This window comes from Meles meles, chromosome 10 (assembly GCF_922984935.1).
Source record: "Meles meles chromosome 10, mMelMel3.1 paternal haplotype, whole genome shotgun sequence".
Classification (NCBI taxonomy): domain Eukaryota; kingdom Metazoa; phylum Chordata; class Mammalia; order Carnivora; family Mustelidae; genus Meles; species Meles meles.
The window spans coordinates 6,330,926-6,344,434 of NC_060075.1; the positions used below are offsets into that span (position 1 = coordinate 6,330,926).

Here is a 13,509-nt window from a genome sequence, read left to right on the forward strand (position 1 = left end):
AGGGAAAGCGACGGTGCAGAGTGCCTATGCACCCAGCTGTCTGCGGATCTCACTGACATGCAGCTCCTGACTCGGGTCCTGGAGTGGGGCAGCCACTGTGCATGGACAAGGTCCCAGGTGGCTCGATGGTGCTGGTCGGAGCAGGAGCGACGTTCTACCCACCGGGAGCCCACTCACTGCTTCTCCTTCTGGTTGCCCCTGGTGAACCGGCCCTTCACTGGCTCGCGGACCACGGGATCCGGGAGGGGCTGACCCCTCGGTGGCAGTGCGGGCCTGGCCTGGCCATTCAGATCACTGCCCTCCGCCAAAGGGCTCAGACCTTTAGGGCAGGAACCGAGACTCAGCCGGCCGAGGGCTTCTTCCTGTCCTGTGTGCGAGCTGGGGAGGCAGCCCCCAAGAAGAAGGGCAGAGCCATAGACGGGCTGGGGACCTGGCTGTCACCATCGAGTCCCTGCACGGCTGCCCCATGAGCCGACACATCCCCATTTTGTTGTTAGTCAGCTTGAGTTGAACAAGAGTGCTGCCTGACTGACCCCCAGCAGACCCAAGTTCCAAAGTCCCCTCCTTGAGTCACTGCCCCTTCCTTGGCTGATAGAAACAATTGATGCCCCAAATCTGACTCCAAGAGCAGAACACAGGGGCGCCTGGGTGGTTCCTCAGCTGAGCGTCTGACTCTTGATTTTTTTTTAAGATTTTATTTATTTATTTGACAAAGAAAGACAGAGATAGCAAGAGAGGGATGAGTGGGGAGGAGAGTAGGCTCCCCGCTGAGCAGGGAGCTCAATGCAGGGCTGGATCCCAGGGTTCTGGGATCATGACCCGAGCTGAAGGCGGACGCCTCACCAACTGAGCCACCCAGGCGCCCCTGACTCTTAACTTTTGGCTCAGGTCATGATCTCAGGGGCAGGAGATGGAGCCTGAAGTCGGTGCCCACACTCAGCGGGGAGTCTGCTTGAGATTCTCTCTCGCCCTCTGCCCATCCCCTCACTCATACTCTGTCTCTCTCTCTCAAACAAATAAATGCTTAAAAAAAAAGAGAATAGGACACAGAAGCAAGGTTCTGGGGTGAGGCTTGGCTGTGATCAGGGCCAGTGCCTCGCCAACAGCAGGAGGGAAGTCACTCACCCACGGGGACAGGTGGCCAAGCTACTCATCGCTGCGATGCTGTGGCTTTTGAGCTGCGCTTTCTCCAGCCTTCGGCCACCACGGAACATAACTCCTCGAGACAGAACGGAGGCAGAGCTGGAAGCCACCACCCTGCTCCCAGCTGAGCCCCAAATGACCACAGGTCACACCAGCTGATGTCGAGGGAACATTTATTCCACATGGTCAGCCCCGGCCGGTCTTCGTGGCCAACGGAAATACCCAGCCCCGACACCATTGCCCCGCACTCCTGTGCAGCCATGTCGGGGGTCCCTCCCGCCCCGCTGCCCCAGATAGGGGAGGACCTGAGGGCTCCTACAGCCATTACTGCCCCAGGGGAGCCAGCTCGTGACCCAGCAAAATGCACCCATGCGGAACTCACGGGTCCTCTCCTCCTCGCCGCCGGTCACCGCACAGCCTCCAGCACTGGACCCACCAGCCAGCTGACAAGTATTTCCTGAGTGTTAGGAGCCCAGCCCCGTGCTGGACCCTGTTGGGCAGAAGACATGGCCCATCCCTTGCCCTCAAGGAGCTCACAGTCTAGCTGGAGACCCAACACACACACATCCACATGCGTGCGCAGGGACAAGCCGGGGTCCCCGAGGGTGAGATGGCGTGTCAACGCAGGTACTGTTCAGAGGACGAGGATGGAGGGCCTGGCGGAGAAGAGGGATCGGCGGGGTGGGGGAAGGGCCACATTTTGGAGCAATTCCAGGGAAGACAGAGAAGGCAACAGTGGATGTGGGCGACACAGTTCCAGGGAAGGGAGACGAGAGGACAACCAGCAGAGAAGAGAGCGCATCTGCGAGGCTCCCTCCCGTCGGGCCAAGGGTCAGATCACATGGACGCTTCCAGAGCACAGATTGCCTCCTCTTCCTCTGTTCTCCCCCTGAGCAGTTCGATATCAGTACGAGGCAGATGGCAGATGACCCGTAAGACCCTCTGTGCCAGACCGCATGGGAGACACGACCAGCAAGGTCCCGGGCCAGGAGCCGGGGAGGCCTCCCGACAACCCTGACCAAATCCAGCTTGGCCCTGGGAACTCCCAGCAGATCAACTGCTCTGTGACCCACACAACTTACATTGCTGGGCTTGAAACCAAATCCCATGGCTGTAGGCCTCTCCCCACCCCCAAGGATTGCACTAAATACAACGGCATCATGATCGGTGACTTGTCATCCAAAACCCATCCCAGCCCTAATCGCCCACATCTCTTCAGGTCGAGTGGTTCATTCTGAGGAGGCCAGTGAGCTCCAGGCCAACCAGCTCAGGGGGAAAACCAAAGTCGTCACCCCTGTCCCACTGTCCATGCCAGAGCACTGGCAGGCCCCCAGGAGTGAGGCTTGGTCTCCCTGCCCGGGCGTCTCCACCCCATGTCCGGCTGCGGCTGAACTCCTGGTCCGGCAGGGGACGGCCCACGGCGGCTTGGCTGCTGGAAGCAGGATCCCTCCCCCAGGTACACTCGGCACATGTTCATGCTCACCCCACATCCATAGAAATTCCAGCTCTCCCCGCCACCTCTACAGTGAAATCGGAGTCCAGGCTGCGTGGCAAAAACCAAACGCCGGGTAGCCACAACAAGCAGCCCCAAACCAGACAAGAGCAAACCCAGCCCAGGGAGCCTCCAGCAATGTCCGCAGAAGGGAGGAAAGGTTCTAGAAGCCTGATGCACGGTCAGGTCCAGGAGAAGAGAGTGGAAGGGTCCTCTCCTCCGAATCCTTTATTCTTGAATGAGGGCGGGAAGCTCGGCCTGGGGAGGGAAAAATGCCACTTGTATAGCAACCCAGGCTCTACGTCTGGTGAAGAACGAGTGACGGGTTGTGTCCGGGAGCTCTGAACTTGCTTGTAGATTTGCGTGTCTACGCGAGTATGCGTGTTTTCCTGGGGAGAAGGTTCATAACGTTTGTGAGACTTTCCAAGGGCTTCATGCCTCCCACGGACTGAGAACGGTCGCTCTGAGAGTGAAGCCTGCTGCAGGTATGGGTCCCACCTGGGCCAAGGCTTCGCCCCTAGGACCAGGTCTGCCAACGACTCGCCGCGTTCTCTTAGGCAGGCGCAGAGAAGCCGGCTCTCCACACAGGCGTTGTCCCTGTGGCCACAGGAGAGTGGACAGTGGCCGGGCGGCCAGGACGAGCTCTTCTCCAGCTGTGACTCCCACCAGGTTGGGGGAGTTTTTCCACCCGGGGCACAGAACCCGCCTCCAATTCCAGGCTCCACGGATCCCCTCTGTAGGACACCTCCCGAGGTAGGTCTTCTTAGGGGACGTGTCCTTATGCCAGTGGGCAGGCCCCCACAGGGTCCCATTCCTTGTCTCTGGGCCCGGATATACTTGACACACCGCTCAGAGGGCCTGCCCACTCCACATCTGTTCATGGAGACAAAGAAACCAGGGTCAGGTCTCGGGCCCTGACGCGGCCCTACCCAGCCCCCTCCCCGCTCCCTCCCCTGACCTGTGGCTGGGTGGGAGCTGTCAGCTGGGCCACCCTGCACTTGTCCGGAGCTTCGAGCCAGTGCTCTGGGATTATCGGTCTATTTTACCACTGAGACAACTTGAGTTCAGTGCATTCAAGCTCCAGATGCCTCAGGTCCCGGTTTAATCTCATCATCTCTGCCACTAAGTACTCGTCCACATAGCAGTGGCCACCCGGTGGCAGGCCGAAGGCCACTGACCCCCAAGGAGCCACGAGGCTCTAAGAACGGGTAGAGGGTGGGGAGCGGTCTCCTGCACCTAGCAAGGTGGTGGCAGAGACTGGGCACAGAGCAAGGGCTCTGTGAGTGCAGGTCCCCTCCAACCCCCCACTCCCTTCCTCCCAACCCACTACTGTGGATGCCATGCCCCCCCAGACCCCCACACCACCCAGGGGCACCCCTCTCCAGGATCCTACCACCTGGTCTCCAGTCCCAGTCCCCTACCCTCGATCCTCCACGTTCCCACCAGCAGGAGCCTCCCTCGCGGGCAGTGCGGTAGAGACGAAGGGTCTTGGGGGCCAGGCTTGCGCTCCTCCACCGCTAAGCACTTAGGGAGATTGGAGCAAGCTTGGCCGAGCCTCAGTTTCTTCGCCTGCTAAATGGCTCAAGAAGCCTGTGCTCTGGAGCACTGACCTGGAATCAGGGGCCTGCGGGCCAGAACTGGCTCTCCCCTTGGTCAAGCCTCTTAGCTAGGGGCCTCATTCTCTCTTGCCCAGATAACCCCACAACCCTCAAGGCTTCTGCTTGCCCCACTCTGAGCTGTCCCCACAGTGCTTCCATTTCTCCTTGAGCTGCATGTCTGGGATCACCAAGCTCTCCTCATTAAACAGCTTGGTGTCCTCTCTCCCTGGCCGCAAGGTCCTTTGTAGGGCAAATACGAGCCTCCTCTATCTGACCCCTACCTCAGAGACCCTCCACCTTCGCCCTCCCTAGAGAACTTGTATTCATCCCCAGAACCCAGTTTAAGCCATCAGACTGCCTTGGGGACACCAATTCCCTCCCCCACCTCCCAGAGCACTTTATACTCTGTCCCTTAGGAGAGCCTGCAACCCCCGTGTTGGTAATAAGTGCCCCCCCCCAGGGTCTTGTGTCTGTACCTCCTCTCAAGAGCACAGCACTTGGGACACACCGGGGTGCTCAACAGAAGTTTCTGGAGCATTGAGGTCATCCTCTTTTATCTGGTAATGTTTAACTACAATCCTCACACTTTCCCAGGGAGAAGGCCCTTGTTAAATGCAACTTACAGATGAAAAAACTGAGTCATGACGTGATGTGACTTCTCAAGTACCCCAGACAGTAAGTGTTGGGGCCAGGAGGCCGTCGGGGCTGGGGGTGGCCTGGGCCTTGTGGAGAGGGGCCCTCTCCGGGTGGCTTCCAACTCTGACATTGTGGGAATGAAGATCCAGTGAGAAGCTAGTCGTAGCCCCAGAGTCCAGGGCATCCCAACTCTCCTGCCTGTCCCCCTCTCCCCCACCCCCCAACCCCTGCCCAGGCCTGAGAGGGGCTCCGGGTGGCCCTTCGGTCTCACCTACTCTAGGCCGGCTGAGCATGAGGAGGAAAACCAACGCAGAGGCCCAGAGGCCAGCCAGAGGGTGGAGAAGACACGGGAGGAGGCGTCCCAGGCCGGGCAGCGGCCCACTCCTTCAAGCCTCCGAGCCAGCCCTCCCCGTCTCCAGCGATCGCGTCCAGAACGGGGGCCGCGGCTCCTCTCCGGGGCCGGAGCCAGGCGGCCGCGGGCCCGCGGCGCATCAGAGCACGCGGCCTAAATGGGCCGCGGGGCCGTCGGGCGCGTGGCCGTGGCTGCGCTGGTGGGTCTTGAGCGAGCCCTCGCGCGCGAAGCTCTTGCCGCAGCGGGCGCAGAAGTAGGGCCGCCGCTCCCCGAACACGCCGGGCCGGCGCGGGTGCGGCGCGGGCATGCGCGCGTGCGTGCGCTGGTGGTTGAGCAGGAAGCGCGGCTCGCGGAAGCAGCGGCCGCACTGCGCGCACTGGTGCGGCTTCTCGCCGCTGTGGATGCGCTGGTGCGTGAGCAGGTTCTGCTTGAGGCTGAAGCAGCGGCCGCACTCGGGGCAGGGGAAGGGCCGCTCGCCGGTGTGCGTGCGCTGGTGCACCTCGAGGTTGTGCTTGACGCTGAAGGCCTTGCCGCACTCGGGGCACACGAAGGCGGCCGCGCGGCCGCCCCCCGCGTGCGCCTTCTGGTGCCGCACCAGGCTGGGCTGCTGCGAGAAGGTCTGGCCGCACAGCGGGCAGCGGTGGGGCTGCTCCTCGGCGGGGTGGTGGATGACCAGGCCTCGCTCGTCCCCCAGGCCCTCCTCCCCGTCCCCCGCAGGGGACCCGCCCCCCGAGGACGCCAGCTCTGTCATGGGCGCTTCCAGCCGCAGTCACCAGCCCCTGGGGAGGCAGAAGCGGAGAGAGACGAGTCAGAAGAGGGGCGGTGGGGGAGCATCCAAGGCTGAGCCGGCCCCCAAGCTCGGGGAGGACATTGCACTGTCTGCCCACAGCGTCGGCATCGGTCCCCTCGGCGGGCGGTCTTGTTCAGGCCGGCGTCTCCCGGCTGGAACGCCCCTCTTTCTGCTCTACCCACTAATCACAGCCTGCCCCTCCTGAAGGCCTTTATCGAGTGCTTCCTCCTCCCCAAAGCCTTTCCCGACCCCTCCAGCCCCTGCTGAGCCCTATGGCCCAAGCATGACCCCGAGTCACCACAGGCATGCAGGTCAGGCCCCCTCTGTCTCCTGGCCCTGTGCCTGCCGCAAGGAGGCACATATCTCCCCCACCAAGCACTGTGCCCGCCACACCACATTGGATAAATGCCGATAGGTAACATTCGGGGGCTTCTAGTATTACAAGTCAGCCTGCCCCTGGCTAGGGCTTCTCTCTCCAACTAGAATCTCAAGGAGAAGGGTGGGGTCCCGCTGTGGGCCGGAGATATTTTTGAAAAGCTTAAAAGAAGAAACAAAACAAAAACCTCCTGTGAACTTGAAAGTGATCTCAATTAAGCATTAAAGGCAGCAGCTCTGTGTTTATCTGAATGAGGCTTGCCCCTGAAAGGTTTGCAAATCCCTGAAAGGGAGTGTAAGCTCCCAGGAGCTGGTCTCAGCTTGGTTCCTCTTGGCATCCCCAGGATACAGATGCCTGGCCCAGTGCTCCACAAACACCCCCAAGTTCTGCTCTATCCCATTCATGCTGGTTCTGCTGAGGCTTCTCTTTCCCCGGGCACTGCGTTCCTCTTGAATAGTTTGCCACTGTCCTCACAGCAACCCTGGGGAAGGAGCAGGGCCTTTGTGAGCCCTGCTTTCTAGATGGGGTAACTGAGGTCAGCTTACTCCCCCAAGGTCACACAAGGTGAGCCAGGACTAGGCCCTAAGTTCCCTGACTCAATGGCAAAAGCTATTTTCAATGAACCAGCTGCTCATAAACTAAACTCCCCTCAAAATACACACACACACACACACACACACACACACACACACTCTCTCTCTCTCTCTCTCTCTCTCTCTCTCTCCTGGCCTCCACAGAGTTAGAGACACCCAAAGCACCACTGCTCCTGGAGGAGGTCACTGCCTGCCGCCACCACCTCCCTGTCCTCCCAAAAACCTAGGGCTCCTGCAGAACACGGAGGCCTGCTCCAGAGCAGGCTGGGGGGCCCTCCCCTGCAGCCCTCCATCCCCAGCAGGGACCTAGACCTCTACGCAGGCCTTCTCCACCCTTCCAGATCTCACTGCTTGCTACAACCTCAGTGGACCTATCTGCAGAGTGGGATCTCCAAGATCCCCCTTTTGTCTCCCCCTCCCCTCAGGCCAGCGTGGAACACACACTCACCCTGGAGAAGGGGACAAGTGCTACTTGCAGCAGACCCCACCCACAAGGCTTTCCCCAGCCAGCTGCATTGACATTTGCAAAGACAGACCGTCACAGTCCTCTTGGCCAGACTCAGCAGGGCCTTGTCTCCAGGCAGCCTCCGGGCTCTCCCCAGCCAAATCCCTGAGTAAGGCCCCCGACTACGGAGAAGGTCTAAAGCAATGGCCCCCTTTTCTCCCCCAAGTTCCTCCATCCCCTCCCGCACTCACAGCCCAGGCTGCGCCCCTGTTCCTCCGGTCTCCCGCAGTGGCTCCTTCCTCTAGAGTCTGCGCTGCCCAGCGCAAATACGGTAACTCTCCCGCAGGGACTCCCGCGCCCCTTCTCCCTCGCCCCCATAAAGACGGCCAGCCTCCCGCACCGCCGTTTTTATGGAACAGCTGCATGAATCAAAACAGCTGACCCCACCCACCCGACCTCCGCACACAACCGTGCAAACTCCCGTGGCCCGAGCGACCCTGGAGAAATATGGTAAACTCTGCGCCGCAAACTCGCCCCCACGACAATACGTAGGCCTCCCACCCTGCTGCCGCAACCCACCCCGACCGGCTGCAAGCCCCGGCTCCCTCGGGGCGCGGAGGCAACCCACCCCCCAGCTCCCGCAGCACCCCCGGGAGGATCACGCAACCCCGGATAAATACGTAATTAAGTCGCGGCGCTCCCCGCTCCAGGAAAGGGTCTGCGCGGCTCCCGGCAAATACGGTAGCGCGCCCGCAGTGACCCGCCCCCAAGGGTCCGGCACCGGCCTCGATAAATACGGTAATCTCCCGCCGCGGCCCCAGCCCCGGCGGCCCGGGACTCACATGGCGCCGCCTCCCGAGCCTGTCCGTCTCCTCCGCAGCGCCGCAGTCGCCAGCGTCGCCGCAGCCGCACAGCAGCCCCGTGAGGCTGGGAGGTCTAACTCGCCAACGACCCGGCTGGCGGAAAAAGCAGGGCTGCGAGCGCTGCACCCGCCCGGGCAGGAGAGGGAACCGGGCGGGATCCGGTTCGGGGGCAGAACGCCCCGCGGGGCGAGACACCCCAAGCTCCCGGGCCCCCGGCCTCAGCCATTCCCATGTCAGGATCGTCCGAGGCCCCCAGCCGGCCGTTCGAGCCTCTTCCTCACCTCCCTCATCCTAAAGCCGCGCTGGCCTGGCCAGGCCCACGGACTGGCCCCCAGAGCCCAGGGAGCGGGGTGTGGGGGCGCTGACGGCAGAAGCGGGGGTGAAGGCAGGCTGCTGCGGAGCCGCTCGGAGCCGGGGGTCGTGGGTGGCAGACAGCCATCGCAGGGGCAGAATAGCAACTGCCGGAGCTGAACTGACCTTGTTGCCAAAGTCTCCCCCACCACACCCCCGACCCTCTGGCCAGGCTTATGCCACCAGGACGCCAGGGGACACGGAAGAAGTAACACCCCAACTGTCCCTGCCTTCTCTGCGTTGCACCCATTCCGCTCAAGCCGAAGATACCCCACAAAAGAGCCACCGATGACACCCCCGTGACAGGACTGGGCTGAATCCCAGCTTTCACCTGTCCTTCCATAATGACACCCCTTACCTATACCTTACTTGTCTTTTTACAAAGCCGTTTCCATGTATTATCTCATGGGAGCCTTCCAATAACAGGTGCCATCTAGGTTGCATGGGTATCATTATCCTATTTTATAGATGGGAAAAGAAAAGAAAATTGAGACGGTGCAGCTTCCCTGGAGACCCGCAGCCCTAAGTGACCGAGGCGGACGGGAAGGCAGGCCCACCAGCCTGCCCAGCCTGCCCGGCATCACTCTGGTACCTAGACCCCCAAACAGAAGCAGGATGCAATGATCGTGGCTGGAAATAAGCTTGTCAAACGTTAAAAAAAAAAAAATGTGCTTTCGAATTTACACTTCACAGATAAAGAGGCCAGAAGGGAAAGTGATCTTTTTTAAGTGGAAAGTACTAGAGGACTATCAAGTAGCCTTTTTCTCTGTGGCCCCTGGTAGCTGCCAGGTGGCGGGCCAGGCAGAGCATCTTACAACAGATGGTGGGCGTGGCTGCTGGGGTGGCGTCAACCCTGAGGAGGGGCTTGGGCAGACACAGGCCTCCTGGCCCCATGAGGCAGCCCCCGCCCCGTGGCAGCGCACTGAGCTAAACGGGGCTTCTCGAGCTAGACATCCCGAGGAGATTGACATTTAAGATTGAGGCACCAGGGAGGGAATTCTGAGAAGCCAAAAGAAACGAACCCACCAGGACAGATGTTCTCATGACATTGCCAAAAGGACCCCCTAACCCCTGAGGACCCACAGCCACCCTCTGCCCAGGCGCTGGAGCTTTGCTCACGGAACAGCCACGCCTCCCACCTGCCCAGCTCCTGCTACAAAAGTTGTCAGCTGCCAAGGGCCACCGGCTTCCTTCCCTTCTACAGGCTACAGGAGAAATGGGGACACTTAGTGAATGACTAGGTTTTTCAAAAACAAAACCAACGATGCACCCGAAGATATCACCCATGTTTTTAGCAGCATTTTCTAAGTAAGCTATGCCAAAGCCGCAAGGCACACAGCTGGGGGACGGGCGTGGGAGGGAGGCAACAGCCCCTAAACCCCACCCCGTCTCAGTGGGCGATGCCGAGAAGCCAGGGCTCCCAGGGCCCCCAGGCTCCGCGAGGCCTCCAGTCTCTGCTCTGCCAATGACTGAGTTCTTCTGAGCCACTTCATCTCTCCGGTTTCATACACACGCACCCCCCGCAACACACGCACACACACACATAACACATTTCCCCCCGCAGTTCGCATGTGCTGTGGTGGGCACAACTGAATGGAGACGGGGAGCCTTTCTGCAAACGAAGCCATGCTTCTTCATCCAGGTGGGGCCCACCACTCCATGAGGCTTATGTGACAGCTGGATGTTGGACCCTAACAAAGGCCTAGGTTGCTCCCAGCCAAAGCATCCCAGAGAACAGCAGGCGTGTGGCCCCCTTGTGGACAGAGGTGTGGACAGCTCAGCGGAGCCCTGGCAGGGACCCTGCTCTCCTCTCTCCCACACGCGGGGGGTGGGGGCATGCTAGATGGACAGTCTCCCCGCTCCCCCGTGTGCTTCCCCGGCCAGCCCCAGACTGCGGCTCCCGCACATCCCAACCTGGGCTTCCTCCAGCTCCTCCTGCTTTGGGCGGCATGCCCAGGGTTTTCCACTCAGCTGGGTCACCGCGTCCCTCCTGACTCACTCCTCCCATCTCCCCTAATCGGACAGGGATCACTACACGCCCCCTTCCAAAGCACGGTGTTCTGGCTTCAAACTGCTCTTCAGCACACCTTTGTTTTCCCACCAGGTCGTGGGCTCCAAAGGGCAGGGGCTGTGTTTCCGGCATCTCTGGATCCCAAGGGCCCAGCATCTAACAGGCCCTCAGCTGACCTCTGGCAAATGAATGGACACATATCCATAGGCCACAGCTGCCAGCCGTCAGCCAGCATGCTGATGCAGCGTAAGGAATGAGGGGTTGCAAGCAAAGCCAGAGCCCTGGCAGCGAGGGCTGGGCGACCCGGCCGATGCACGGCTGGAGACGTGGGACTGTGGGTACAAGGTCTCATCCACTCCAAAGTTCTCTCTCCTTGACTTTAAGACCCAAGATGTGACCTAGGATCAATTCAGCCAAGTCCTTTAATTTGCAGCTGGCCTCCTAACACCGGTGGAGACTTCCTTCTTATGGGATGGAGCTCCGTTTGGAGAAAACCCTGTGCTTCTCTTTCCATACGAAACTTGCGCCCACATAAATTCAGTTCCGCAGCTTGTCGTGCCACACTTCAAGTACTCGGTAGGCACATGTGGCTGATGGCTGTGGTTTGGGACGGCACAGTTACAGAACATGTTCCTCACCCCAGAAAGTTCTCCCGGACAGTGCCTGTCTAGGGCACTGCCCCCTTCCGGTCTGAGTAACCTCAGAGGCACTACTCTCTTTTTAACCCAAGGGACAACCTGCGGGATGCCGTTCGTTTTCCTCTCTTCTCTGCCACGATCCAGTGAGAGCAGTGACGTATGACAACATACTGTTTCTGGCCCCAACACTTCTCCTCCTCTTGCCAAAAGGTCAAGGGTATATATATATTTTAACCAAACGACTTAAAGAATAAAAGGAAACGTTCTCAGAAGCATCCTCCACTCCCCTAGGTGCTGTCTGCCAAGTCTCCGCTGGTCCCGCTCTCCCCCCGCACCCCATCCGTGCACCTGCCCATGGGCCTCCCAGCCTCTCCCTCTGGCAGCTCCCCAGGGCTGGGGCTGAAAAGCAGGAATCCCCATCCTCCTGAGGCGGCTGCCAGCTTGCTGGCCGACTCGAGGCTTAGGTTGCTTGCCAAAGAACCACTGTTTCCCCAGTTCCTGGGTCATTTTTCTTAGCTCCCAGCCTGCTTCTAACAAAGGAACACAGGGATGACGCCGGCAGTTCTGGGAACCCCAGGTCCGCCAAGCTCCTCTGGCCCGTGCATCCCACCGCAGTCCTGCACTTACCTGGGGGTGGACAGGACAGAAGGCCTTTACAATCTTGATCCGCTTATGTTTGTTTCCTGTTCACCTGTGAAACCCTTTTCTCTCCGCATGTTCTAGTGTATTTGGGATTGTAACCCCCTGAGACAGATCTGACCTTCCTCTCTGATTTTACGACATGCCTCTTCCCAAGCACTCCCTGGCCTAGTTTTACTATTTTACAACGAAGGGGGATGAAAATTAAAGTCGACAATGCCAGGCCGCCGTTGGAAAAGCCGTTGGTTGTGGCAATGGAAAGAGCTTGGCTAACAGGAGGCCTGGGCCTGCCTTGGGTTTGTGACGTGACCTGGTGGGCCGCAGCATCCCCTCTTCCCTGGAGTACGCCCCGGCCACGGTCACTGACCTCACAGTGAGGCCAAATGACATAGTGAACAACAAAGCTTTGTCAGGGAGATGGAGCTGGACAATTTATTCAAGAGCTGACTGAGCTACGTGTGTGTTAGTGACTTCCCATGAAGGTGCAACTCCTCAAGGTCAGGGACCGTGGTTGCTAGTGGCTGAATTGTGTCCCCCGCCCCAAATTCATAGACTGAAGCCCTGGCTCCCTCCCGACGATGTAATGGCATTCAGACCTGGGTCCTCTGGGGGGCAACGAAGTTTCTAGGAGGTTGTAAGACTGGGATCCTCCTTGATGACATTAGTGCCCTTACAAGAAAAGGAAGAGATACAAGAGGGCATGTTCCTCTGTCCCCCTGCCATGTGAGGACACAGGGAGAAGGCGGTCATGGGCAAGCCAGGAAATAGGCCCTCACCAGGAACCGGATCGCCAGCACCTTGATCTTGGACTCCCCACCTCCAGACTGTGAGAAATAAGTATCTGTTGCTTAAGTCCCGTTTGTTGCGGGGGCCCAGGTATCTGGCACACAGTAGGCTTGTTCGTGAACCAGTGTGTTACCATCCCCTGACCTGGTCAAGGGGACACGCATCTCAGTAATTCTTCACTCTGATGGGTGTGGCCCCGTCCCCCCTGTGACCCAAAGCACCCATCTGTGACATCAGTCACTGCGAGTGAACAAACCTTCTCATATTATTGGCACGGGGAAGAAAGCTGCGTTTAGGCCTCATTAACCCCAAGTCCTGCCAAAACAGCTGTTGGATTGCTTTGGTCATTAGACAGAGGCCATCTGTGGATGAGGACACCTTCAATGGTACAGAAAGTCCCACCTGACTGAGATCCTCAGCGGCTGTCTGCGCTGCCCCTCAGGCACCTGAATCCCCGGGGCTCCGGGGTCTGGCAGGTCTATCCCTGCGGACAGCAGCTCTCCGATGCAGGAGTGGTACTCTGGGATGCCTTCCTGGAGGCGGCAGGCTTGCTTGACTGGGTCTCAGGATTTGCTAAGCGACAAAGTGGAAGATGCAAATGGCCCATGTGTAAAGCAGGTTGTGCTGAGACCCGGGGCACTGGGCCTCCCCGCGCAGGGCAGCCTGGGAAAGCAGCTGCAGGAGGGGACGGGCATTCCGGGAAGGCAGGAGAGCACCTAGGGCCTAGAAGAAACCTCGCTGGACTGCGAGCCCGGCTCTCACACGGACGGCAACCACGGGGCACAGCGGGCCCAGG

At 59.6% G+C, this 13,509-nt stretch overlaps 1 protein-coding gene across 3 annotated transcripts; it reads right to left on the bottom strand.

Moving 5' to 3' along the window:
- Positions 1-1,299: 1,299 nt before the first annotated feature.
- LOC123952290 (zinc finger and SCAN domain-containing protein 2) lies at positions 1,300-8,525 on the bottom strand. 3 transcript variants are annotated; one of them, XM_046021637.1, is made up of 3 exons: positions 8,268-8,525; positions 5,141-6,000; positions 1,300-3,508 (listed from the first exon to the last, which is right to left on the bottom strand). In XM_046021637.1, the coding sequence occupies exon 2, from the start codon at positions 5,970-5,972 to the stop codon at positions 5,361-5,363; it is 612 nt and encodes a 203-aa protein (XP_045877593.1). In that variant the 5' UTR covers positions 5,973-6,000; positions 8,268-8,525; the 3' UTR covers positions 1,300-3,508; positions 5,141-5,360. The 3 variants fall into 3 exon arrangements, with proteins under 3 accessions (XP_045877593.1, XP_045877591.1, XP_045877592.1); XM_046021635.1 differs by lacking the exon at positions 8,268-8,525 and adding an exon at positions 8,106-8,245; XM_046021636.1 differs by lacking the exon at positions 8,268-8,525 and having other exon boundaries at positions 5,141-7,936.
- Between the last annotated feature and the right edge of the window lie 4,984 nt (positions 8,526-13,509).